Genomic DNA, 27,740 nt, shown 5'->3' with positions numbered 1-27,740 from the left:
CCATTAAAATAAGGGGATACAAGTTTTCTTTATATCACAATCATTATTTACAACTTTTAAATATTCACGGAGGAGTCAAGTATCCTCATCTTTTAATGTAAAATGTGGTCATTCAGGCCAAAAGAAAACTCTTGGCAAAAAAAAGTTTCTAAAGGAACAGGGCCCAAAGAATGATTTTTTCAAAAACAGGATAGATCTTAGCAATCATGATGGTACTTTTTTTTTTTTTTTTTTAATCTACACTGCAAACCACAGAGGGCTCTATAAACTCACACAAATCTAGATCTCTGAGTAACAAAACAATGAAAAAGGGCAACAACAAAAGCCTGTGGTGTAGCTAGACACAGCTACTTAGGACTTCTTAAAATATAACACAAACCTGATTTTTTTTTTTTCAGGTGACATGCAGCTCTGCTTTGAGGCAAGTTTGTTCCCACACGCTGAGAATCCAGCTGAAGCCCTCCCACTAAACTAACTTGAATAGATGCATGCATTTGTACAAGTAAAAATGCATTATCTTAATAATTGGCCTTTTTGTTGCTGTAATGCCATTAGAAACAACCATGCCACTGTATATTTTTCCTTCTTAAAACATCTCCCTGCCCAATCCCCTACAAGAACAAAAAAAAAAACAAAACTGGGAGATTCACAGCAATGCTTCCTGAATATTGCTTTGGTTATTTTGGAATGCTTTTAATATTATCAGTAATCATTTTTTGTAGACTGACGTGTGCTTGAATCTGGACAAGAAAACAGAAAAAGAAACCCATATAATAAAGTGAGGTTTAGTGGTCAGCACCATTTTTTCACCTCTTAGGTGAACTTTATGGAATACAGAAGTGTCTGCCTGAATCTGTGCTTATATAAGGGATATGGGACACCCATATATATGTTACACATTATTTTAAAACTATGAAAAATCAGAACGTATGAGGCTGGATCTTCATTTATTCATTTGTCTTTGGTGCTTCAACAGGCAATTTCTTTACAATCCAGGATTTTAATTTTTCTATTTCAGCTCTGTTCAGCTCATGATTGAGGTTTGGAAAAGTATGAAGTGATGCTGATACTCCCAGAGACTTTAACATCTTGTTGGTCTCTTCACCCCATGAGTAGAGAACTAGCTCATCAGCAGTTCCATGACACTGAAACAATTCTGGAAGAGCACTTTCATTTCTTTTCAAAGCCTAGATGGAAAGAAGACACTGTCAGACATACTGCCAAAAATATAAAAAGAATATTTACAACTACATGGTGATAACTTATTGTACTTACTGATCTACATTTTAGGGGTCATATTGTACTATCTCTATAGAAGTAAACAAGGAAATATTGGAAAAAAACTGCCCTTCAAATTCCAATACAATAACTCTTGACAAATGAGAGGGTTTACTTTAAGGTCTATACCCCTCTCCAAACAAGAGAAATAGAAAAAAATTTGTCACACCAAATGAAGTTCATGAGTATTATAACACATCACACATTTTCAAAGAATAGTTATACTTACACAGAATCTTTAACAATTAAGGACAACTAGCAAAGCATTTCATTTGTTAATCTCTTTCTACACTTTAATATTGTACTGTCTGTGCAAAAAAGTGCACTAAAACATTGTCTAAAGACAGCTTTAAAGCCTCGTTTTCCTAATATTCTGATAATCTATTTTCAGAAATGGCATAAGCTCAGAATGTGAATCAAATGCCCTAGATGTGTAAATATGTATAACGAATTTTAATCACCTTGTTTGCCATGCAGCTAAGCATGTTTTCTATAACATCTACTACACACTCACCTGGTAAACAGCAGAGTCTTTATTCAGAAAACTAGACAAGGCAAAGACTCCTGCCAGATCCTGATGAAACCTAAAGGCCAAATGCATTGCCATTCCACCTCCCATTGAAAAGCCTCCTAGGATGCAACAAAAGAAACAAAGATTGGATTTTTCTATGTCTGTGTAACCCAATGTACAATTTATTATCTTCAGACCTGTTTCTTTTATACATAATACAATAAAAAACACATCTTGAGTATCATAAAGGTTACAAAGATTTTAGAATCACAGAATCACTTAGGCTGGAAAAGACCTCTAAGACCATCAAGCCCAACCTATGACCCAACACCATCTTCTCAACTAGACAATTGCACCACGTTCCACATTCAGTCATTTCTTGAACACCTCCAGGGACAGTGCCTCCAGCATCTCCCTGGGCAGCCCATTCCAATGTTTAACAACCTTTCTGTGAAGAAATTCCTTCTGATGTCCAACCTGAACCTTATGTGGCATAGCTTGAGGTTTAAATCAAAACATGATGCAATTAAGATACTGGATAGCTAAAGCAGTGCTGAAGATTCATTATTGAGACAGGAAAAAAAAGCCATTATGCCATTACTTCAGAAGCCAATTGTGTATGGTCCCTATCAGGTAGCTGAATACTGTGGCCATACATACACTGATATTAACAAAGTAAAACTCTGTGAACAGGTAATTCTCACTGCTTATTGTATTCAAATTGCTCCCCTAGGCTAGCAGCATTCACACATGAAAGATCTCTATTGTACATAACCAATGAGCATTCACATGAAACTAGCATTGAGGATATTTTTGTTGCTATACCTTGGGATATATAATAAATAGGGAACAAATGCAATATACTCCCCATGAGCTCTAACAGGATCTCTGAATTAATGACCTTTTGTGATCCATATGTCTCCTCAACTACACTAAGTCCTTACCAAAGGTAAGGACTTAGTGTAGTTGAGGAGACAGGGATGATAAGGAGACAGGGATGATTTTTACATGACAAATGCTTATGCACTGGGAAAGAAATCCAGACTACCACATTACTTCACAAGGACACAGTACAAAGGCCATTATATTGACTGTATCCAGATAATGAATAGAGTGATGTTTCCTTTATTTTCTTATGGACAATCTGGTCACTTATTTCATTTCCTTTTGATCATTTTGAAGAGTGCTGTCATCCCCAAACCCCAAAAGAAGCACTTATACTCTAAGAGACAATTTTGCATTTGCTTACAAATAAATACAGACAATGCTTTGTCAACAAATAAAAATAAGTCCATTTTAAGTATTTCAGATTACAGGAAGAAAAGCTGCATTGAAAAGTCATTACTAGTTTGTAAATGATTTAATCTTAAAATTTTGTACCCAGTTAGTCACAATCTGGCACACTGTGTGCAATTACTCACCAGCAGTCTTTGACAATGCAGTCACCTTCTGTTTAGAAAAATATTAGGTAATGGCTCTTTTATGTGGCTCATACTACTACAAGAAAATGCAACACAAAGGACTAGCTCTTTGAATTTGATTTGCATGGGAATACCTGAAGTTTATCACCTGATACCACAACAATTTCTGAGTAAATGCCATATGGTAAATGCTTCAAAACCAACAATTTGAATAAGCATTTATATATGCAGACTATGTTTTCAATTGCAAGAACCATTTCAGTGTAAGTGTATGTTTGACATACCACATAAAAGACATTCTCAGTCAAGAACTTCTATAAGAATTCAAATTTTGGATGAAGGAAAAATAAGAGGCAAGCATAGATATTACACAAAACAATGGTATTAAATGACAGAGTGTAAACAAAACACAAAAGTATATGTATACAGATGATCTCAGCATGAAGAATACATAAACTGTACACATTTTAAAGCAGATTATGTCAGGAGTGTTAGACAAAATCAAAATGACACAGCAACATTTCATCCTTAGATGGGCAGAACATTGCAAGGCCTTCACCAATCTACTTCTCTACTTGAGACCAATCTCCTTGCAAGACACACAAAGACTGTGCATAGAAGTTCAGAGTTTGCCAGTAGGCCTTAAATTTAGAATTAAGTTCACTTTCAGTTTTCTCCTCATGACTATTTTAATGAGAACTGTGATTAATGCTTCACAGTTTAATGGGGTTAGCTCAACAATGCTCAGGATGCCAGTTCAGGAAAGCACCTAACTCTTTGTGTTAACTTCCCTGACTCACAAAGGAGACTTATGTGTAGACTAACAGGGGAGCAGACACAAAAGACTCAATTATGTAAAACACTTCCAGTTGCAGAGAAAGTTCACTCAAGGATGCATTTATGACCTCAAATCTGTTACAGTGTAGTGCTGATTTTTAGGTAATACTCCTCTGCAATAAGAAGAAAGCTGCTTGTGACTCAATTTGATAGCTGAGAAAGATCTGCTGAAATCACACAATCATCACACTTCCAAATTAAAGAATCTAAATCAGAAGGAAACACCCATGCAATACTTTACTAAAACAAAAACATTATTTTCTGGAATATAATCTGTAACTAAATTCAGGTAATCTTAGGCACGTAACACAATGTGAAAGGAAACTGAATTTCTCATACGGAATTTATTCCTGATTGCATAAAACAGAAATCCTCACCACAGCTGCCATTTTTCAGTGATAAAATAGTCCTTGTAAATGGCCGTAGGAGCCTTTTAAACAAAACTCCATCCCACTTTTGTAAAAGATCTTGATTTGTCTTAATTTGTTTCCCATTTGTATCTGCCTGAAATGATAATCTGGTCCCTGATGACACTTGAACATTATACGGAGTTCAGGAAACCAAGTATTTACCTACTGTCAAACTTTGTCTTTATTTGTTTCTTTATACTTTGTCTAACAATGTCTGTGTCTGCATCTCAGAGAAGACAAACTTTATTATCCAGCACAAAGATTTCTTTTGTATCTCCTGTCCTGTATACATAAGAGAAGGCTAAAAACTGCCTTCTCCCCATGCATCACTTTAGTGGTTGCAATGAGCTATTCTTGAATTCAAAAAGTTCTTTAGGTGTTCAATCTTCTTCACCGAAAAAACAGCTCTCTAGCACACAGAGGTTTGACGTTGCCAAGTGCATCCTGAATCATACAGACCTGACTATGAAATGCCTTAGTCCATTTGTTATAATGATTATGGAATTAGAAAACAGCAAACATCACTTTTTTCACTCTTTTCAGTAAAACTTTAACATTGCTTGCCATACTAGAAATCACAGCCATGGGGAAAAAAATAGTTATGAATCATAACTATTCTATGTGCATAACTAGTGCACAAATTTTGAAGAAAAAAAAGAACAAAAGAAGCTAAACTCCAGATTTTGATTTGGACTTGGGTGTAGGAGTGTAGTTTGGGGTGTTTGTTTTAAGCAATGTTTCTTCACTAGTTTCTCTGTGTTAGTTGTTCTTCATCTTTCCTGTATTTCTTCCCATTTGTCAGCACAGCTTTGGTAACAAAGTGTCAAGGTACACAGTGCCTGTGCCAGCACAGCACAAGACAAACACTCTTCTGTTTTATAAGACTACACTAGCACAGTCAGAAATTGTCTTGGCCCGTTCTGATATTATTACATTAATACATTACATTACATACTCTTGCTTCCTTTTCATTCCATTTTCACAGCATTTTTCATTCTCAATTTCTCCTTTTTCAGTATTTCAACTTAGAGTTGCTTTAATCGATTTGTTATCAGGAATTTCTCCTTAAAGCTACATTCCAGTTTACTTTCCCCTCTCCCTAGGGACTTTGTGATTTACCTTCTATTAACAGTAACAGCACAACCTTGTTCTACACATCATCTGCTAAGAAGCTGACTTTCTGTTTCGACCTTCCATTTTCATCAATAAATGGAAGTATTACATACATTTAACAGTGTTCACAAATGAGTATCAGCAAAGAGTACAGATGCCAGTGGAACAGCAAACTCCCTTCACCACAGAACTCCCTGAACACTGCTCCTGTGTTAGGTACACAAACACGTGGTTTGTCTCAAGTGAATTTCCTCACAGCAGTGATTTTCTTCTTTTAATCTCTTAATGAAACTTCATCAAACCCAAACCTTGCACAACACCAGCAGAACTGCAATGAATGGTTTCCACCTTTGATAGCCTTGTTATTCTGGTTGTTATTCTGGTTAGTCTTTACAAGAGCAACAAACTTGAGAGTCTTTACAAGAACAAAGGCAGCTTCCCTTGAGTGGCTCAGCCAGTCGCTCTTGTTAGGAATGTGAATTAATTTGGTCCCCAACTTTCTCACCGGTCTAAACACATTTTGAAATGCATATTTAAGTGGTACGACTTTTACCACTTTCTTGTAAAAACAAGTGTACTATTGTTTCTAGCATATCAACTCGCACTAAAACCAGAAGCAGTTACATTTTATTTTCAACTGTTACAGGTAATAGCGGGGAACCTAACATGTACACCTAAGGGGTCATAATTTTTAGCACTGGAAGGAAAATAAAATCCATGAAAAGTCTTGAATCAATTCTTATTAAGATGTTACTCTGCCAATCTATGGCTGGCTTCATTTACCCAGTGTGTTTTCTTAGTTGTTTCTGGAGAGGACAGCAGTCCTGCCACAACACATACCTGTCATTTTTACAGTCAGCATAACTGCACAACATGGGAAAAAGGAAGAGAACAACCCATCCTTTATGCTCACAGTATTTGTGACTCTAAACTGAATCACAGGAAGGAGAGTGGAAAACAGCTCTCTAAAGCAAAGAGTAGTGATGCACAGAAACAAGTCACTGTTCTGCAGAGCTGTGAACCTTCTGTTAGCAGAGACTCTTTAGAATTCAGAAAAGCAATGGTAAGGATTTGCCTAAATAGAGCTGAGCCCGCACTGGCACATGACAATGGAATAGCAAATGTTGCGAAGTCTCACTTATCTATGATTCTGTTGGCACAACTGTGAAGAAAGTACAGGTTAATTTGTACCCTGTGGCATATCTGCACAATTCTCAAGCATTCTAAAAGCCCATCCATCAATTTAATTTTGCACTGAATTCAGGCATTCATTAAAGATGACTAAGGACATGTCTTCAACAGAGTTCTCAGTAAGGAACTGAAAAGATCAGAACTTGATTCACTTTATAATTATTCTCTTACCAAAGTCATTATCTTATATGCAATGACAATATCATGATTGAATTATTTTAAAATTATTTTTAATTATTTTATTAGTTTACTTCTGTGAGTCTTAATTACTCCTAATCTTCACTGTCATTTACTAAACCTGTCATTCAACATAGTGGCAATGTGTCATCTTTCAGAGTCTTTAGACACATTAATATTGACACCATCACATGTTGGGAAACAAAGTAACAAGTAATGGTCTACTCTTGGTTAAAATGAGCATTGTACCTCCTACCGAAAGACTTATGAAGGAAACAGAAAGATTAATTTGTTAATGTCTCTTTTTTCTTTCTGATGTATGAGCTAGAGTAGTAGAGATCCAAAAGAGACACATGGTCAGTTCAGATACAAAAAAAAACCAAACCCAAAACCAAGAGGAGCAAACATTTACCTCAAAGTATAAATGCAAGGCAAATTTACATTGATGCACTGAAAATTAACAAAATGTTGCAGGTATTATGGGGCAGATGGACCAACAGTACTGCTTTCAGTCCAGCATCTCAAGCACAATTTAGATAAACCACAAAGCCATGTAATGGGAGGTGCAGAAAGAGAAATCTCATTTGAATTGCAGAGACAAACAGCAAAATAAACCCAAAAATTTACTCTGTAACAAGGCAGTAAGTACCTCTGAATGGAAGACAATGTCCTCCTAATAAAGACAGTAGATACGAGTGACAGCAAAAGGCTTAGAAGCCAAAAGCATAAAGTGCCAGATTGTGGGTGAAATAGATGGCTCAACATTTCAACGATTTATTGTTGGAAGTTTTTATCTCCATGTATTTATAGGATCCGCTCTCTGGGGTGTCAAAGCCAAGATATTTCCCCCGCATCCCATTCTCACACGCCCTGAGAGAGAAGGAAATGCTAATATTTACAAAAAGCACAGAGCTTTCATGTTACTTCCACCGTGGTTCAGTAGCTATGTAAGAAATCTAGCAATAAACAAAAAGTGGTTGTGTGTCTTGTGTTATTGTTACAGCACAAGGGGTCAGGAATCATGCATGTGTTTTCTGGCATTTAGTCAAATCTACAGGACTGTTATGGAAAGTTTATTTTCACTGGCTGCTTACACGAGTGACTACAGGTGGCAGAGACCAACGCGCTTGAATCAGCACTTCTGCACTACACAAAAAGTGACCTGTGAAAGTAGGAAAGCAGTGTTAAATTAAGAACGAAAAAAGAACAAAAAGACTGCCTTTCACCAAAGTGTAGTTGACTACAGTAAGCCCTATCGAAATGCTAAAAAAATGAGAGGGCCATTTCTTTCAAGAGTTTCTAACACATTCTTGAATAAGATTGTTGAAATCTTAAACAGTTTTCACTGAAGTGGACTTGTTTTACAGGGCACTGTCACTATGGAAGCAGTTAAAAAAACCCAAAACAACAGAACAACCAGCACAAGAAAACAAAAACCAAAACCACCACCTGAAAAACCAACTTAGCTTTAGATAGAAAAAGAAATTATTGTCCCACATTTTAAACTGTGGCTTGTTTGGCCAATTTAGCAAAGAATTCAGGCATTTATAAAGAATAAATACATCCTGTTTTTAAAGAAAGGCTATTATCAAAGCTCAAAGTGTCAAAATTTGACTAAATTTATAACACTCTTTTATCTCCAAAGTAAATACAAACCTACTTACAGGACTATTTACAAGGAGTGCTTGAGCCAGGAAGACCAGTAAGAGTAACTCAACAAGAATGTCTGGCTAAAACCTAAGTACCATTATCAAATTCTGGGGATGATATAATTATTTTTTTGAATAATTATGTATTGCTTCTAGTCTCCCTTCCTTCCTCCTCCAAGGTCAAGGGAAATAAAGCTTAATCAGAAGTCTACTTCCTTCAAAAGACTTGTGTTAAAAGGAAAGCAACTCATGAAACTGTTAGGAGGTAAGAATGAGTAGATAAACCATGCCACAAAATGAATATGGATGTTTTAAAAATAAGACTTCCTTTAGATCCAGCAAACTAAGTAATTTATTTCTTTAGAAGTAGATTCATAGAGCAGCTGTTAAAAGCAAGGCTGCACCAGCATTTTCCTTGATAAGGAAGAGAGGAGTAGCACTGTACAACCTTGACTCCATCCTCAGCTTTAGAGTTGTGATCTGCAAGCAGTCACTTGTGAATTTCAGAGATATCGAAGCAAACAATGCAAGCTACAATTTCTTTCAGAGAAAATGCTCTTACTGTCCCACTATCTTGAGCTTTGTAGAATGTCTGAATGGCTCAAGAAGGGGAATCATTCCCCACAACACCAGGTGCTGGGCTTCTCATTTTCCATGTTTGGGAGCCCACTGCTGTTCCCCATCTCTTCCCACTCACTCACCTTTGCACAGTGCTCTCTCAGATCTTGCCTTCTTATGCCACAACTCTAAACTGCCAGCAGCTGCCCACCTTCTTGCTTGCCTAACACCTCACTCACCCTCATCCAACAACATCTGACACTCACCCTCAGCCTGTAATTTCTAGTCCTCTATTCCATATAAAACCATAACCTTCAATTGTGTTACACTCCTCATACTCATTTTGTTTTCTTTCCAGTCATTAAAACTCCCACTTACTACAAAATGGTCACTCAACCCAATTCTCCTCAACCCTTTAAGGAGCATTTCATTCCCTATAAATACCTTCATACAACTGCTCTGCTCTTTGGTTTTTGTGACCCTCCCCAAAAAGGCCCCCACTGTTCTTCACAGACTCCCAAGTTCTCCAGTTGCTTCTCTCTAATATTTTGACTCTGTTTACCATAATAACATATATATCATTATGGATCTCCAACAAGATTCAATAGCACTGAATGCTCTATGAATTCATAGCAACATTTCACCCTGGCTTCCCCTGCTATAAATGTCTTACTTTTTCCCTTTGCCTTACAAAGGCTGCCTCCTCCAGCTTCATGGTACCAGCGGTGACAAATCCACTGTCTGCACACCACCTGTTACCTTAGGCCTCATCTTATTGTATCAGATGGACATTCCTGACATTTTCCAAGAGAAATCTAAAAAGATCGGACAGAACTTAGTTATCTGACATTCTAAGCAAGTAACCAAACCTTCCATTATCTCCTGTACACCAGCCTTCTAAACTCAGAAAAATTTCAGGCCACACACTTCTTTTTGAGCGGACATTAACACTATGGTGCAGATATACTGACTTGACCTCGTATTTTCTTTTGATCAAAAAATCACAGAATGGTTTGGGAACCAAGGATCATTTTTGGTTCCAACCCCCTGCCATGGGCAGGAAGTCCTTCCATTAGACCAGGTTCCTCAGAGCCCCATCCAACCTGACCTTCAACACTTCCAGGAATGGACATCCCCAGCTTCTGTGGGCAATCTGTTCCAGTGTGTCACCACCGTCAAAGTAACAAATTTCTTTTTAATATCTAATCTAAACCTATTCTCTTTCAGTGTAAAGCAATTCCACCTTGTCCTATCATTACATGGCTTGTAAAAAGTCCCTCCCCAGCTTTCATGTGGTACCCTTTAGGTATTGGAAAGTGCTGCAAGATCTCCCCAGAGCCTTCTGCTCTCCAGGCTGAACACTATAAATCTGCAGAGTACCTTTACAAAATTCCTAATTTCCTGTAAGAAAGAATGCCAGAAGATGGGCAATTATTTGCACAAAGTCCTAGGACAATTAATGTCACCTTTATGCATAGAGATCTTAGAGGATCTCTAGGTTTCATTTTTCACTGCATCACACACTGGTTGATCATCAAAAACAGCACAGAAAAGACAAAAAGTTCTTGTGGAAGAACACTTAATCTTGTACAGCCACAAGTGATACAACTTTCCACTACCAAGTTCCTTACGCATTTGCATGAATCCCCTTCTGTACTTTGGACGAAGTAACTCAGGGCTGCCTTATTTTGCTTCTTGCATAAATATTGGACTAAACCACGAGGATGTAGGCTTGTAGTCTCTGTCAGGTGGGGAAACAGAGCTCTCGAGTGACAAAACAAGTACAGTTATTTCTGATTTATATGTGAGGAATGCAAACACACAGAGACGGGGACTTCCAAAGAATCTATAGGATGAAACACTCAGTGCATGCCAACTTCCTTACTCTGCTTATGACCTGGAAAACAACCTTCATATTTTGCAGTCTGGCTATTTCTAATTTTGAAGGCTACAGAGGAAAGGAAAACAGCCTAGTAGCACACTGGATCTGTACACAGAGCATCTCTCAGCTCACTCAACAGCAAAGCACCTGCACTTCTCCAGCTCCTTCCAAACCAGCAGATATTACAACACAGGAAAGAGAGATCAAAGGGACTCTGTTGACAGCCATCCAAAACAATGCACTCACTCTGCAGCCAGTGCAGTGAGCCAGAAAGGGAATGAAGCGCAGGCCTTCACAGAGCAACATGGGGTTAGACCAGGAAAACACACCAGGCTGAATGGTAGTGGCTTCGCCACACAAGATTTTGATGGCATGACTTAGCTGGACATACATTTATAAGATCCCACTTTAAGAGTTTTTTCCCCAACCTAAAATAGTTTGTGATTATCTAGAGATTGAACAAGGAGCCACAGACTTGTGAATTCTCATTCCCTCTCTGCCATAGGCTATTCCATCACCCTCAACTCCTGTGCCTCAATATCTCACCATCTATTTCACTGAAGTACTGTGAAAGCTACTGGAAATTTGTGGAAAGAGAAATAGAGACATATGAACTATTACAGCTAATACTTCATTTGTTATCAAGTGTCAACCTTTAGTGCTATGTAACATGCACATTTTTCCTGCATGAATTAATTTAACCCAAAATGATTAGAGCAGTAAGGAAAAGTTCATGATTATATGCTACATCTCCATTCTCCAAAATGCACGTCATTTTTGGAAAATGAACTTTTCCATCCTTGAAAAGGGCTTAAAGGAAATAGTAAAACTATGTACTTCTCAAAGTAAAACACTGCCCACTCTATTTTAAATAATGATTACAAATTATTTAAATAATTGTTGAAAATAAATTGTTGAAAATAAAAACAGTTTTACATTTTGAGGATACTGCTTACAGTTAGCCACATTTCCCACCTGATATGGGTTTAAATAAGGATTCAATATTGCTGAAGATAGGCTACTGAAAAGGCTGTTCAGCAGTTTCAAGCCATGCTCATGACCCTTCAGGATAGAGCAAATTCAAAGAAGATTAACCATTAAAAACCATCAACCATTAAAAACACATTGGAATAAACACATTATAAATAACTCTCTTACCTATGAGTATCCTGTTCTTGGCAATACCAGTCTTAACCTCATCGTTGATCAGGTCTGTAAGGCCCCAGCACATGGAATCAATGCTTTCAATGTGTTCAGGACAGTCATTACAGATCTTATACCTGTCAAACCACACATTGGAAAAGGCTCCTTTCATAGGTGTATATGGCCTAGAGTGGTGGAAGGAAAGAAAACAAATGATTAAACAAGCACAGGATCATATGTATTAAATAAAAAAATTCAGTGTATCTCCAGCAAAGGAGAGAATAAACCTCTTTGCATTTACATCCAGTCAAATTGCATTTCCTTGCATTGAAGTCATGGTCCTTCAAGAATGAAGCCAACATTTGGAAACTATGTAAAATGCAATTTTCAGCCAGTTCAATGTTAAGGTTGGTTAGGTCAGCTAAACATTTTAAATCTTAAGTCTGTCAAGAAGCTCCTAATCCTGAACAAAGTTAGGGTTGAAATCCATACTGGAATATGACAAACTGAAGTAACTTCTAAACAAGACAGTTTTGCAGGAGCTAGCTTTATGGAATCCAATTGCCTAATTATTGACAAAACTGACAAGGATGGGTGTTATGAACCTCTAGGTATTTAAAAATAAAACATGCCAATTTTTCTTTCTGTCAAATAAATACAGCCATCCACATCTCAATGGGGCAGGTATCTCATAAACAAAACTGAAAGAAATGCCATGTGCTTACTGAACTGGTGCACAAACAAGAGTTATGACACTCCTCACCCGAATACTGTGTTGTCAGAATGTTATTTTAAGTGCTTCAACATGCTGCGCAAATGCTAGATAATCAAGAAACCTTCAATTCAAAGAAGACTTTTCTTTGGTTTTAAATAAAGATGATTAATAGAGCCCTGAAATCCCAAGAAAGGTGATCTAATTGTCCTGCAATGGCTCTACAATATATTAAAAAACATACTGCTATGAGACTGATCATCTCAAAAAAAAGCCCCTTGAAACCCTTATTTGTTATGTTCAACCAGGGCAAATTCTTCACTTTTACTTAAGCTTAGATCAGATTACAATCATCATCCACAAAGCAGACAGCTTTTGATACATTTCTGGTTGGGAACACACTGAAAATGCTAAAGCTGACTTCTGTGCCGCCTCTGGAATTTTTTCAGTGCTAGGATTAAACAAAGCCACAACTAACCTAAAATGAGAAAGCCACTAATTCAGTTATTTTTAATGAAGGAACAAATTCTGCCTTTATTAACACCAGAGAAGCTTCACATATGCAAACATCTATTCCTAAACCAGTACTACCACTAGGATGAGTGCTCAAGATAATACTATTTGGACTATTCAGTCATAAAGTAAAAAATGAGAGAACATAGGTTTTATTCTGCCTGTTGTCATGAACACAAAAAAAAAGCCCATGACTTAAAAATTCTTAAGAAAAATATACTGAAAGAGGCAACAAACAGCAACAGATACATACAAACAGAAACACTACAGGTTCATCTTTTTCAGCAGAGCTTCATGGTACCTAAAATGTACTGTTATTGAAAGTCCCATACGGTATGTGGTTAAGTGCCTTAAGTAATCCCTCATTTCTTTAATTCAAAACAAATTGTATACTCAAGCATCAGATTTTTAAAAATTGAGCAATTAGTTTTCAAGGTAGCCCTTACTTGTCTATTAAAAAGTTAACTCCAAAATTAAAGGAAATTCAGTGGAAATATCTTGTATACCCAGCAACTTAAAGCTGCATTTAAAAATAGTATTAATTTGTTTTCTTGATTGTAGTTTCTTTGGAATTCTGTCTCCAGAGATGAACTGATCAACACCTAAGAAATACGATTACAAATATCTAATTCACAAAAGTCAGTTTCTAAGAGCAGACATTCCAGTCACATCTATCAAGAGCAGAATCAATGGAGTTTCTGGAAGTCACTTGGACAATGTGATGTACAACAGACTAAATGCCTGGGTAAACAGCATTTAATCCATTATTTTAGCTTCTCTCAAACACTTTTACACCAATCCTGGTTAAAATGCTTAGCAGCCAGAGTGCTTCATCTTCTAGTAAAGTCAGAGTACCTAATATTTGTGTAAGAAAATATGCGAAATGTTTTAGTATTACTACAGCAGGTTGACCTGGACTTATTATTACAGCAGGTTAACCTCCAGGATTTATATGGAACATAGATACATACATATACTGCATTACAGCAATTCACGTTTACATCCCATAAATATTAAAACATGTTTCCCCACAACTAAATGACAAGCTCATGACATTTAAAACAGATCCAAATTCATCATGAGATTATAATACTTGATCAAATGTTGAAACTCAGGACTTCTACCTGCTGTTTTTGTTAATTCATAATTAACAAAATTCTTCATAAGGCAGATGAAAGACCAATATCTTTCAAGCCCACAGGAAAAGACCCCCAAGCAAACAGACAAGTGGCTTTCAGCTGCCCCAAAACATCTTTGCAAGCACTCTTGATTTCTCAGAAATGCATTAAAAGTAACCTTAACATAAAGCTGAGAAGTAAGATTCTTTTAATGGTTCACCCAATTGGCACATCTGTTTTAGTCATGCACCTTTTTCTTGAAATAATCCCTTTATTAGCTGGCACACTACAACTCAGACATTACCATGGTAAACAAATATGTTTGGCATGGAACCATCGGTAAAGCTCCAAGAATACAGCACCAAATTTTTTCATAGAATTAAGCCACAAAAAAAATCCCTATGTTACAGTGACATGAGAAGCTGGAGTGAAAATATGCAAAAGCAAAAAAAATACAGAGTGCAGTGGAAACTCCATCCAACAAGATTAATATAGTCAGTTAAGGACAATGTCAGGCCAAATAATCAGCTTTAAGTTTGGAAATTTTTTTGCTTTCTTAAGTTTAATTAAAACTCATACCATCAGTCCATCTATGCCTCACTTTCTTTATTCTCTTTGAAAAATGATACTAGAAATAAAGATCTGTGTCCCTAAACCTGTGTGCTGTTGAAAGTGGGAATGAAAATATAGAGCCCCCCCAAGCTGTGTGGACATTTTTTCTTATTTGGTTTTAAGGGGTGTGTGTGAGTATGTTTTGCTTGTTCTGGAGCACATAAAAGATTCAAATCCATATAAGAAAACAAGAATCCTCTCTCTGTGTAAATCCAGCTTCCAAACTTGTATCCATGTTTAAGAGACACTTGAAAGAAAGTTCAAATTTTATGAATTTCTTTCTTTACATTTAAAAGTTAGGAGAATGGACAGCAAAGGGACATGGCTACTATCAAACACTGTTTAAGGAACTGCAGGTATTAGGAGGATTAGAATCTTTAAAATGCTTCCCAACACCCCCAAATCACTCTAAATCATGTTTTCTGATTATTTTATAGCTCCTATTTGTAAGGGTGTCATTGTAGATCAATACATCTCTTTTATGAGAGTGCAATCTCAAGAAGATCCTACACAACACTTCAATGTCTTAAAAGGAAAATATATACTGTAATATCTAAGCACTTATCATCCTTTCCATCTCAGACAGAAGTATTTTTCACTGTTTCAAAGCAACACATATCATTACAGATTTTACAAACTCAAGATAGATTAGGTTCTGCTAACCTGAGTTCTGTAGTAATGAAGAAAACATGATGAAAAGTAGGTAGCAGCAACACCATCTATCTCCACCTTTCCGAGGCACGAATATATCCTCTAGACCTTCTTACTTATGTTTAGAATTGTGCCAGCTAGTCTGAAATTATCTTAACAGAAATGGAGAGCAACCCAATGACGCTACACAAGGTTCAAATTCAGAACTCAAACCATGGCAAATTCTATCTCCAAAATGATGCTATTAGCATATTGATTCACATAAAACTACAGGTGGTTTAGTTCATTACCCAATAAATCACTGTCCCTATCCCTTTTAAGTTAGCAGACCAGCCAGCAGTTCTAGCTGCTTTAAATGAGACAGCACATTGATAAATGGCAAGTATTCTTCCCCCAACTCTTTCTCCTGATGCACAATTGTATCACTGCTTCATGCTCAGCACTATGATCACCCTGCATTAGCAGACACATAAACCCAGACCTCTGATGCTGGCTTACAGGCTTCCAGACAGAACTTCCCGAAAAGTCAGACAGAACTGGAAATTTATAGTGAAGTTGGGCTTCAAGATTGAAATAGAGACAAAGAAGGATAAAAAATTACTGAAATCCTCATTTTTTCCTGCTTCCCAAACCCAACTCCTCTCAGTTAGGAGGTAGGACCTCTCAAATTGTAATGCTGTCTTTCAGAAGGCTGTGCACCCTCTGAAAAAATCTACAGGGCACATCACCACAGTAGTTCCACATTGTTCTGCTGAGACTCCAGCTGGAGAACTACATCCAGTCCTGGAATCCTTGGAACAGGAAAGACATGGATTTGTTGGAGCTGGTCCAGAGGAGGGTCACAGAAATGATCAGATCACCTCTTCCCACAAAGAAAGGCTGAGAGAGTTGGGTTTGTTCAGCCTGAGGGAGACAAAGCTCCAGGGAGACCTTACTGAAGCCTTCCAGTACTTAAAGGGACCTATAAGAAAGATAGGAACACACCTTTTAGTGGGACCTGCTGCAACAGGAAAAGGGGGAATGACTTTCAATTTAAATTGGTTGGATTTAGACAAGATATAAGGAAGACTGGTTTTTATAAGAAGGCTGTTGAAACACCATCCCAGGTTGAATAGATGCCCCACCCCTGGAAACATTTTAGAACAGGCTGGATGGGACTTGAAGCAACATGATATAGTTGAAGATGTCCCTGCTCGTTTTTGGGGGGGGGTTAAACTAGATAACCTTGAAAGGTCCCTTCCAATCCAAAACACTGAGTGGTTCTAGAAGCAAGTCTTGACTCTCTTAAAGCTGATGGCAGGTTTTTTGAATGAAAGCAAATTAATCCCTAATCCGGAATTCTCCCACAGCATAATGTCACTGCTGAATTTCAATAGAAAATTTAGGTCCAAAATATGCTTTGTAATTCCCACAGTCTGCTTGAAGCAGAAAGCAAATTTTAAAAGAAATGGGGAAGAAAGCAGAGAATCCAGCTAGTCAAACAAGAAGTATAAATCAGAAACTCTAGTCCAAGGTACCTCTTGTGCTAAAAACTGAGGGTCAGCATATCTCAACAATGAAGCTTTGTGGTATGGTAACGGAGCATATGATGAGTCCAAAATTCAAGCAGACTTAATTTAGAACTATAGTTAAAAAAAAAACAAAAACCAAAAGGAAGGCAAGAGTCATCTCCATGAGGAGCAATTTTGGCTGTTCTCCAGAAAAGGCTGTGCCTGTTCACTGAACCACATGCAAATGTTTTTGATAGAGCTGTTCTGGATGCACATTGTCTGAAATGAGAGCTGACTGAGCCGGTACAGAATGGTTACCTGAAGAAATACTATGCTGGCAGCTTTTGTTACTTGAGACAAATCTTATTAATTCAAGACAAAGGGAGCTGCAATAAAGTCTGGCATAAAACTCAGTGGAAGAAATTAAGTTTGTTTCTGTTTCTTTGTTTTTGTGTACTTGCTGGGTTGGTTTCATTGTTTGGGGGATTTTTTTTTTTTGAGAGAGTGGTGTAAATTCTGGGGATTGGTACTAATCAGAGAACAGCAATAATTTTGTGGTTGAAAAGACCATAGAAGGCCTTTAATACACATTGCCAGTTCCTCAGCAACCAATAGGGGCTGCCTTACAAATTCACTGAAAGAAAGTGGCAAGAGGCAAACCAAGGTCCAACCTGCATCAGTTCTCCATTATGGGGTCTGAAAGGCACTCTGGGATTCAAAGTGGCATCTTTCACAAGCTGGTGGCAAACAACACTGAGGATGGATGAATGACACTAGCTAAGCACAGAAGCCTTTGAAAAGACTGTAAAGCAAGAGCACAGAATGGTACATAACTTAGAAATCCACAACTGCTTGCTGGAAGGCCGATATAAAATGACTGTGTCCAATTCTTCGGTACAGGAAAAGGGTTGCAGAGAAAAAAAAAAAAAAAGATGAAGAATGCCTAAGACCTCAATGCAGTAAAAGGGATTAGAAATCCAAGATTATTTCCATTGTGTTCTAATTTGTTTTCCCTAACCATGACTACAGCTATCTCTGACAAGTATTTAGTGCATCCCATGTGCTATTTAGCATCTGATGTAAGCATTAGATATATGCAGTTTTCCTCACCTAATTCCAGAGCAGAAATAAAAGGAAAATACAAAGTTTATCCAAGCATAATTCAAACATTATTATGCAGAACACGCTGAATTTTTACTTAAAGGAGATGAAAGAACCACCCTATGATACCAACCCAAACCTTTCCCATTTCTCCCTCAAGCTCCTACCTTTAAAAAAGACTCCTTTGTGTTAAATTTATGAATGAGGTTAGGGCTTACAAAAGTCAAGGATTAATAACATTTGCTTGAGCCAAAAACAGTATGATAGGCACTGTGTACGCTCCCCTCCAATCCATCTTAAGTCCGAGCTCCAGTACCCCTGCTGCTTTTCCAATCCGAGGCCTCTCACAGGCAGAGGCTGCCAGTGAAGGTGAGTGGTGCCAAACTGTCTGGTGGTTTTGTGATAGAGCCAGATGGGGACTATGGTGAGATGAAGCTCATTTCCACCCATGAGCTGAGCAAAGATGTGAATTTAGGAGAGAAGATGGAGTAGTGGGCCTTTCAGTCCTTACCAGCCACATAATGATAATGGAAATAAGAATAAATTGGGGCCCCCCACCCCAGACAAGTTCTGCACAGAGACATCCCACAGAAAGGTTTGTTGAGTGAATGTCAAAAAGATCCATACAATAGCCAAAGTGGTATTTATAGTTGATTTTTTGACTTGCAAAACAGAAGGACTGTCAGAATGGAATGCAAGACAACACAAAGAATCTTTGGCCTAGATTTTTTCAGGGAATTATAGAAGGCAAGGTATATGTATTAAACAAGCAGAGCCTAAATGGTTTTAGATTTGCCACGTTAGCTCCTACAATGCCAATTTAAACTATCACTTTCTATTAAAAAAAAAAAAGTTTAAATTGGGTCGTATTCAGTTCTGATTTAGAAACTCAATAGAAACCTAATGTTTAAGTCACAATTGTAGCAGCTGAAATGGTATTTAAAGTTGTAGGCATCCTGGCCCAAACAAAAAGGGAAAAAGGAAACCCTTTCCTTTAAAACTATTAGTGTAGACGTGGCTTTACGGATTGCATCAGCTACTAGGGCTCCAATTTGAGCTTGTTTTTTTTTTTTTTTTTTTTTAAAGATATATATTAGCATTACAATGGAGAGAAAATAGAACTCTGTTGTGTTTAAAAAGTTTAATCTATGCGCAGAAGCACTAATCTTGACAGAAAGCTAGATGCAGTTAAAACAAGTTCTCTACCCATTTTTAAGTAACCCAGTATATTACAGAAAAAAAACCCTAAACCTCCAAGCAATGTGTAACACTTTTAATTTGTAAAGCAAAATTTTTATACCCCAGGTAAATGCACTTAATTTCCAAACATATTCCAAATTTAGGTATCAGTACTCTCACCACATCACACCAAGTCCTAGAATCCACATATTTTTTCCATTTTTATTTAAGCATGCTTTTTACCATATGCAATGTATTTAGTATTTTTGCAAGTTTTTCTTTTTTAACTGTAAATTTCACTATCCACATTCTGCTATTTTTGCTCAAGAAACAACCAAATAGGAGACTCACTGCACTTTCCAATGTGATGGCGAATAAGTAAGACAAAATGCTGTAATACTGCCTGTCCAGGGAGCATCAGGTGATTGTTCTCTGCAAACCCTGAGTATCACAAAAATTATTAAAGTTTCTTTTAAAGAAAGAGAAAAATCTCTTTAAAAAAAAAAAGTGTGACTTTTTACAGAGACCTATAGCGAAGAGTAAAAAACAGTTTTATAAAATGTAGTTCAGTAACATTCCATTGCTTTTACCCATAATCTTCTCTAGTGTTTGCCGAAATCAATGCTAGTGAAGCCAAAGAACATATTCCAGAATTCTTCCCAATTATATGCTGGATTCGTTTTCCAAAATAGTTTTCAAATACACTGACTCTTGAATCAAAACATGTCTAATGTACAAATTAAAAATATGCATGCTTCAGCATCTGGGATAAAATCTAGTCAAAACATAAGTATAACCCAAATCCATCCTTCACAAAAAAAAAAAAAAAAATCAATGTTGTGTTGAAAAATGTGATTTTCACTGCTTTTCGAAACTCTGTTGAACAGACGTGAAGAATGCATACCTATGGATCTATTAATTCCATCAAAAATGTGAGGAGGTATTCCTGACCTGCAGTTTCTCCTGCCAAAGCCCCCAGCTTTGCAGTTATATCATCAAACCTGCTTTTACTGGCATGGCTACTTTGACAGAGAACATTCACTGCAGAGAACATTTGCATGTGCAAAGTTATCCCAGAAAAGACAGGAGCTCAGAGTATGAAGTACATCCACATTAACAGTATTTTGCCAGAAGAGCACATCAGCCAATCCTAGGAGGGTGTTGCCAAGCTTCAAGCTTTTCTTTGATTTCATCATCAGCACAAGAACCTGCAGGCAAGTTTTGCACTGACAGTGCAGGGGCAGGTTAGAGATCCACAGAGGCTTTCTCTCAGCAGCCTGACTTTCAGCCAGCACATTCCTCAGCCTCTGTGTGGGCAAAGAACCTGGTTTCAGAATCTTCTCAGCAGATCTGCATGCCCATAATCACCCAGCTATAGGCCTCATTAACAAGGATGCTGAATTCCTCCCCTGCTGCCAGAAACATTTTGAATTCTTATCAAAACATATATGCATATAAATATACATATAAATATATGTTTTTGTATATATAAAACATATATATGTGTATATGTATGTTTATAAAACATATATATATATGTATAAATAAAAAAAACCATACACATTCATGTTTAATTACTTTAATGTCAGCCATTCAAGTTTGGAAGTTCTAGGCTTTGCTTTTATTTTCTGTGAAAGAAAGGAAGAGAACGGTTATAAAACCATTTCAAAAAAGCATAATGTGGTTTGTTCTTGAATACCAAAACAATATGAAATAAGTCTGTAAATGCTTCCTTATTTTGGTTTCAACCAATGACATGCATCACCACAAACTTCAGCACTGCTGCAAACAGTGGCAAGCTGCTTAGGAGCATCTGTTTTATTTTACTGTGTCAGTTAGGGCTGTTTATCAGCAACAGAGGCCTATACACAAGTTTGCCAGTTAAAGACAAACAGTGTGGGTATTTTATATTCTTTGGATATACAACTTTTCTGTTTTGCTAAAAGCCACTTCTGAATCAGCTCATGCATGACTCTACCTGCTCTAGAAAAGAGCAAGAGTAACCTCAACTTAAAAAAGAAAAAAAGAGAGTGAAATAAACTGTTTATTCACATATTTTAATAACAACAGTATCTTCCCATCTGTTTAGTGAAGCACTGAAATTCGAAATCATAAGATAAAACAAATTCCTTCATTTGAATCAGGAGATGTTGCTGGTTAATCATTCATACATTGTTTACATCTGTAGTTACCCAAAGAAATCAGAACAAAAAAGAAAAGGACTGGACCTCAGGAAGTGCAGTAAGATGGAAAAGTCAAGCACTGGCCAAGCAGATATGGTCTGAGGTGCTCTGGCTGCATATAACAGAAGGGAGAGAAATCATTTCCCAGAGGAGCAGCTCCTCCTGCATTTCCCCAGCATCTGCTGTGCTGCGAGGGAAGCAGTGGAACCTCTCAGCAAGTGCGATGTGCCGCTGATAACTCTAGCATCACTTCAGCCTGTCATCAGTAAAGTAACAAGCACATTATTTACAGAAAATGGGATTCACTCCCTGCTAACCCAGAACATACTGCTTCAAAAGCTTCCACTCACAAGCTTGATTTTTCTGTAACACAGCGAGTACATTCACCACAATCTCTCAGTTGCTTTTCCTGCCCAAGTAGACCATAAAAAATACATGGTCAAGGAAAAGGTTTTTTTTTTTTTCATGTACTAGTGAGTGCCAGACAAAATCTGCTATTATACTTGTTTATACCCTCCAAGAATTTTTTCCTGATTTTGAAACCTCTGTACCTCAAAAGTCTATGTCACAATTTCCTTTTCTGTTCAGCATTCATCCACACTTATGCACAAATTCAGAAAGAAACTCAACCCCATTACCTTTCAAGGAAACATTTTCCTAACTTAGAGCCACAGACACCTTAAAAAAAATTGTATTAAGAAAACTTAAACACCTCTGAAATTAAGTATTATATATTTAATATATGTTACATACATAATATATGTATGTAATTATATATTCCATATTGAATATTACCTTTGTATACCTACGGGGGTAGGTGTCCAACTTTTATCCTCTAGGTTTGACTGCATAAACTTTCAAATTCCTGCAGGAAAAAAAATTTATCTACACATCCATCTACCACTGAATACACAGTGTCATTTAATAACAAGACTTGAGCTCACAGCAAATGCTGAACTCAATTCTCTTTGAAATAGTTGGGCCAGGATTCAAACAAGAAGTACGGTGCATTTTCAAATTCCCAGTGCTTTCTCCAGGAACTGAGGATCTTTGACATTCTACTTGCAAAAAAGACTGACCACTTTCAGTACTGAAACCTGGCATTAAATACAACACAGCATTTTAATAGTTAATATGTGGGAGTTATTATGGGTAGGATTGTGATCTGGATCATGACTCTCTAATTCCACTACAACACACATTGCAGGATCATCTTCTATTTGTATGAAGGAAATTGAAAGCTACTGTGAGGACAATACACAAATTTCAAATAGAGGCTGTGACTTCTGGGAATCATTTAGAGTCTTAAAATCACAGTTTCTGGACAACAATGCATGGTTGATCTTCAGTTTTGTAAAAAAGCGTATAAATGAGAAAGAAGAAAGAATTGTTAAGACAATTTGTACTAATAGCCAGAACTGTATTTGATAGCACTGGAACAGAGTTACAATATATTAAATGATACCTGGCAGGAGCTGTTGGGTAGATTACTTTTATATGTTGGAATGCCATGTCTTGATTCAAAATTTGTTTTATCCATGCTCTTGCTCCTTGACCAGTATCACCTGTATCACACAGAAGAGTACAAAAATTATTTAGCAAGAAAATTATACAATGTCAAATATACTTCAGATTGACTTAATTTCAAATTATGAAGTTAATACACTAAAATGCTAAAAAAGGACTTTCTAGAACAACTTCAGTCCTCTTTCCAATGGATTCAAAACTTCCTAGAAAAAGACTACTTAAGAGATGCCACAACATAAGTTTAATCAATACTTTACTACATCTCCCAAGCAGACACAAAGTTACTTGTGTCTTACTCTCTTACTTACAGCTTACCATATTTGCTCTTAAGTGATAAACAAAAATCTTGATGAACATCTTAAAAGGTGAGGTAAAATAACTGTTGTTCCCCTTAGAGAAGTTAATTACTTTTACTAGAGAATTTTATGTTAACCCACTTCAGAACCCAGTAAAAAAGATCTTCAGACTTAATTATGCTAACACTGCACATAGGCTTTACAGGAAAAGACAATTTGTAAAGAGATAGGTTCAGTTAAAATATCTAGCAGACTCTTAAAGAAATTTTAACCACACAGTTCTGTTTGAAAACTAGTTGAGATCCGCTCCAAATCTGTTTTTTTCCTGCTCTTACCAACAAAGACTATGGCCAAAACCTCTGCAGACTGAAGTACTACAAACATGATGAATTCTTCTGTAGATAGCATTTGCTTCTTTTAAATAAATACATATATATATACAACAGACAGTGTCTACAGCTTGTCTTTGCACCACTGGTATCTTCAGCCATAATTTCACTGCCACCCCTCTCAAGTGCAGGCACAAATAAGGCCTCAGTGTAATACAATACTTCAAGCTTGAACAAATCAGTCCATCAAGGAATATAATTTAGTAGGAAGGATGCTCAACCTAAAAAATTTAGTGGTGGCTCAGCAAACTGGAATTTTGCTACTGCCACTCATGCCATAGGACTTCAGTCTTGCTTGAAGTTGAGGTTCCCACATACTATCAACTCAAAATGCTAATCATCTCTATTATTTTAGCTCAAGTTGTTTGGTTTGACTTTAGAATTCACCCCATTCTTTTCAATAAAATGGCCAAACCAAAAGAAACAAATACCACTATCCTTAGCCAAGCTTATTGGCACATTACATGGGCTCATCTGAACAGTCACATAAATATACCAATCCATTGTAAAAATTATTATAATTCCCCAATAGAGAAAATCTGCTCTTAAGCACTCTAACAAAATTCAGATGGTTTTTATTTAAAACATAATTAATTTATCTTCAAAATTAGAACAGAAGGCAAGTAGGATTCCAACCCAGCAATTTTCTTCCTGTTAAGCACAATTAGCATAACTAGAACTAAGTGTTCTCTGACCTAAACACTCCACGTGGCCAAAAACAGGGTTGCAAAACTGACACAAATCTTACCCTGTGCTAAGTTAAAAAGTAAAACCCAAGTTACTTCCTTAACTAGATGCTTCAGAACACACCCCCACAAACACTTTGCTTATGCAAGTACTGTGATCTGAAATCCAAAAGCACCTCTGATTCTTCTCAGACACTTGACACATAAGGGTTTCCTCAAGGCTCTCGTGACCTCACTTATAAGCAATGTATCTTAGAGAGGCTTGAACTAACACTTTTTTTTTCCTATACACTGGAGCTTTTTTTTTCCTTTCTTTTTTTTTTTTTTTTTTTTTTTGGGGTTTTTTTTTTTTTTTTTTTTTTTTTTTTTTTGGGTTTTTTTTTTTTTTTTTTTTTTTTTTTTTTTTTTTCAGTTAGAAAGCCAAGGTCTAGGCCTTGCAAATACTTGCACGGAATAAATCTAAGTCAGCCAACTATCTGAATGATTACAGAATTGAGACTTACGTCTTTACAAATTCCTTAATGATGTAGGATAAATCATTATTCTACTATTTATTCCCACATCTTAAACTTCATAAAGATCTTCAGAAACCTCTACTGTTATTGAAGACAATTCATCCATGAATAGATCACAGAAAACTCAGTAAGAGAAAATTTAACTATGACCTTCTGTGTCAAGAACTGCCATGGTCCAAATGCTACTCTAATTTGAGCACTTGTGCGCTCAGATAATGTATTTTGATTTGCTAGGAACAGAACTTGAAGGAGAGGGAGGAAAAGAGGAGACTGTGACATCAAACAAAAGCCAAGAAACCTCCTGAAATTCTAGTCTTTCAGGGTCTTTTAAAATTTTAGCATTGTATGTTCTGAACACTACAAAAAGAAGCAAATCATGGGTGATTCTGCTTTGAGTCAGTTTACAAAGTGAAAAAGACTGATGGTAGCTATATTATCTTCCTCTCCCTCCTTAAGTAAAATATGACCTTCTTTCCTTTTAAATATAGGCTGTATTTCCAAGTTTTCTTTCTATGCAAAGTTTAAATTTAACATGTAACATGTACACTGGACATTAGGAAAAACTTATTCACCAAAAGGGCTTTCAAGCACTGGAACAGGCTGCCCAGGAAAGTCACTGAGTCACCATCCCTGGAGGTATTTAAAAGATGTGTAGATGTGGCACTTAAGGACATGGTTTAGTGGTGGACTTGGCAGTGATGGTTAATGGTTGGACTTGATGTTCTAAAAGGTCTTTTCCAGCCTATGATTCTGTGCTTGTTACAATTTGCAAAGCTATAGTCCTCAGCCTAAAAAGCTCTTACATGCTTGCTATATTCATTTGCCCTTCCCTGCCAAGCTACCTAATGGAACCTCTATCTAAATCTGATGTATAGTACCAGCGTTGTTCTAATACTTTTCTGTACCATTTTGCATTTGCATTCTGCACTTGTTATAGTTTGTCTAGAGCAAGCATTATGTACAAAATGGATTCATGCCATTTGACCGCCACTTTCCATCACAAGTGCTGAACAAAGGTTTACGACTCAGGTTTACAGGTCAGCCCACAGAAACAGCACTGTGGTGACTTCTGTTTTAAATTCTATTCTGGAACTGCTGGAAACCAAATAAAACCACCCCATTACAAACATTATAAACAAAATAATATGTATATAAAAAAACAAAATTGCAGAGTACTTTAACCACATGTGGAATCAACCTCTAACCATAATCTTCCCTTACTCCTCCAACATTACAGAAAATTATTTCCTTAAGCATTAAAGCATTAGCATTACCAAGAGAGCTGAACACAAAAGCTCTTTCACTTTCATTCTTTTACTCAGAGAATTTTTAAAAAGCAAAATTAAACTAGATTATAAAAATGAAACTAATTTAGTAAGGACACAATCTTTGTTAAACTAAACAGAAGCACCAGCTATAAACAAAAGTAAGGAAAAGACGGAAAGTGTTGATCATGTTGCCATATGCACATGGGCAGCTCAGTAGTATCGATTCTCAAGGCCTTGATCTAGTAAAGACCTAAGATTACTGGTTTTCTTTTTTTTTCTTTTTTTTTTTTTTTAACATCCTGTGTACCTTGTGGCTATTTAACTCATTAGAAACAACTTTTAAGGAATTAAACCCACCAAAACACACACTCCCCTCCTGTTCTCAGACCAGTCACTGATGTAGATAACTCCTCTCTGCAGAGTGTGGCTGTGAAGCCAGTCTGGACATGGACAGGGCCCTTCTGAACAATAAGAAGTCGTAAATGAACACTGGCTTTTAAAGGTTGCCAACAGCACAATCAGGCCGATTCTAAAACAGCAAGAGACACTTCAACTGTGAAAGTCATCCTTCAAATGTGGCTACTCTCTGAGAACGGCAATTTAGGGAGTAACACGACTCGAGAAAACGGTACGAAGCATAAGGTCGGGTATCAGGAAAAGGTTCTTCACGCAGAGGGTGGTTGGGTACTGGAACAGGCTCCCCAGGGCAGCGGTCACAGCACCAGGCAGCCTTTTCCAAGTCCAAGAAGCCTTTGGACAGTGCCTCAGGGACACGGCGTGACTCTCGGGGTGTCCTGTGCAGGGCCAGGAGTTGGCGTGTGATGATCCCGATGTGCCCCTTCCAGCCGAGCACGTTCTGTGATCTCCCGGAACGTGTGCGTTCTCACGGAAGCCGGTCTGGCGTGAGCTGGCCCCGGCCCTGTGGGACCCTCCCCGGGCACCCGCACACAGCTTTGCCGCCCACCGCCTCCACCTTGCGGGCCCGAGGAGGCCGCGGGGACAGGGTCACCTCAAAGCCCTTCCCCAGTCCTGGCGGCCGCTACGGCCACCCCGTCCCGCTGGCCCCTCCGCAGCACCGGAGGGGCCGACCCTGCCCGCTTCACCCGCTCCCCGGAGCGCCCCGTCCCCACGAGCAGTGGGCAGAGAAGGGAGTGAAAGCAGGCACCTGAGCCGTGCAGGAAGATGAGGGAGGCGGTGTGCCTGCCCGCTGGGGACACCACGCTCCGCTGCAGCGCTGCGGGCGCCGCCATGCCCAGCGCTCTCCTCCTCCGGGCCAACCCTGCCGGTTCCGGGCCGGCTGTCTCCCTGTCTCCGCCCCCGCTCGTCTGCT

At 37.6% G+C, this 27,740-nt stretch overlaps 1 protein-coding gene across 2 annotated transcripts; it reads right to left on the bottom strand.

Moving 5' to 3' along the window:
* Positions 1–930: 930 nt before the first annotated feature.
* LYPLAL1 (lysophospholipase like 1) lies at positions 931–27,740 on the bottom strand. 2 transcript variants are annotated; one of them, XM_041426691.1, is made up of 5 exons: positions 27,576–27,740; positions 23,195–23,294; positions 12,186–12,355; positions 1,793–1,908; positions 931–1,187 (listed from the first exon to the last, which is right to left on the bottom strand). In XM_041426691.1, exons 1-5 carry the CDS (start codon positions 27,658–27,660, stop codon positions 948–950), a joined length of 711 nt encoding a protein of 236 aa, XP_041282625.1. In that variant the 5' UTR covers positions 27,661–27,740; the 3' UTR covers positions 931–947. The 2 variants fall into 2 exon arrangements, with proteins under 2 accessions (XP_041282625.1, XP_041282626.1); XM_041426692.1 differs by lacking the exon at positions 27,576–27,740 and adding an exon at positions 26,768–27,555.

Source organism: Onychostruthus taczanowskii, unplaced genomic scaffold (genome assembly GCF_017590055.1).
Source record: "Onychostruthus taczanowskii isolate IOZ18803 unplaced genomic scaffold, ASM1759005v1 scaffold93, whole genome shotgun sequence".
NCBI classification, from domain to species: domain Eukaryota; kingdom Metazoa; phylum Chordata; class Aves; order Passeriformes; family Passeridae; genus Onychostruthus; species Onychostruthus taczanowskii.
The sequence above is the reverse complement of the archived record's forward strand: the minus strand, read 5'-3'. Positions and strand labels throughout refer to the sequence as shown.

Bases quoted from the DNA above. Each gene is read 5' to 3' on its own strand.
- LYPLAL1 (XM_041426691.1), bottom strand. From the start codon at position 27,660: ATGGCGGCGCCCGCAGCGCTGCAGCGGAGCGTGGTGTCCCCAGCGGGC. The intron at 23,295-27,575 runs GTGCCTGCTTTC...TGTGTGATACAG, and splicing joins CATCTTCCTGCACGGCTCAG to GTGATACTGGTCAAGGAGCA. The intron at 12,356-23,194 runs GTATCATTTAAT...CCACCACTCTAG, and splicing joins TACCCAACAGCTCCTGCCAG to GCCATATACACCTATGAAAG.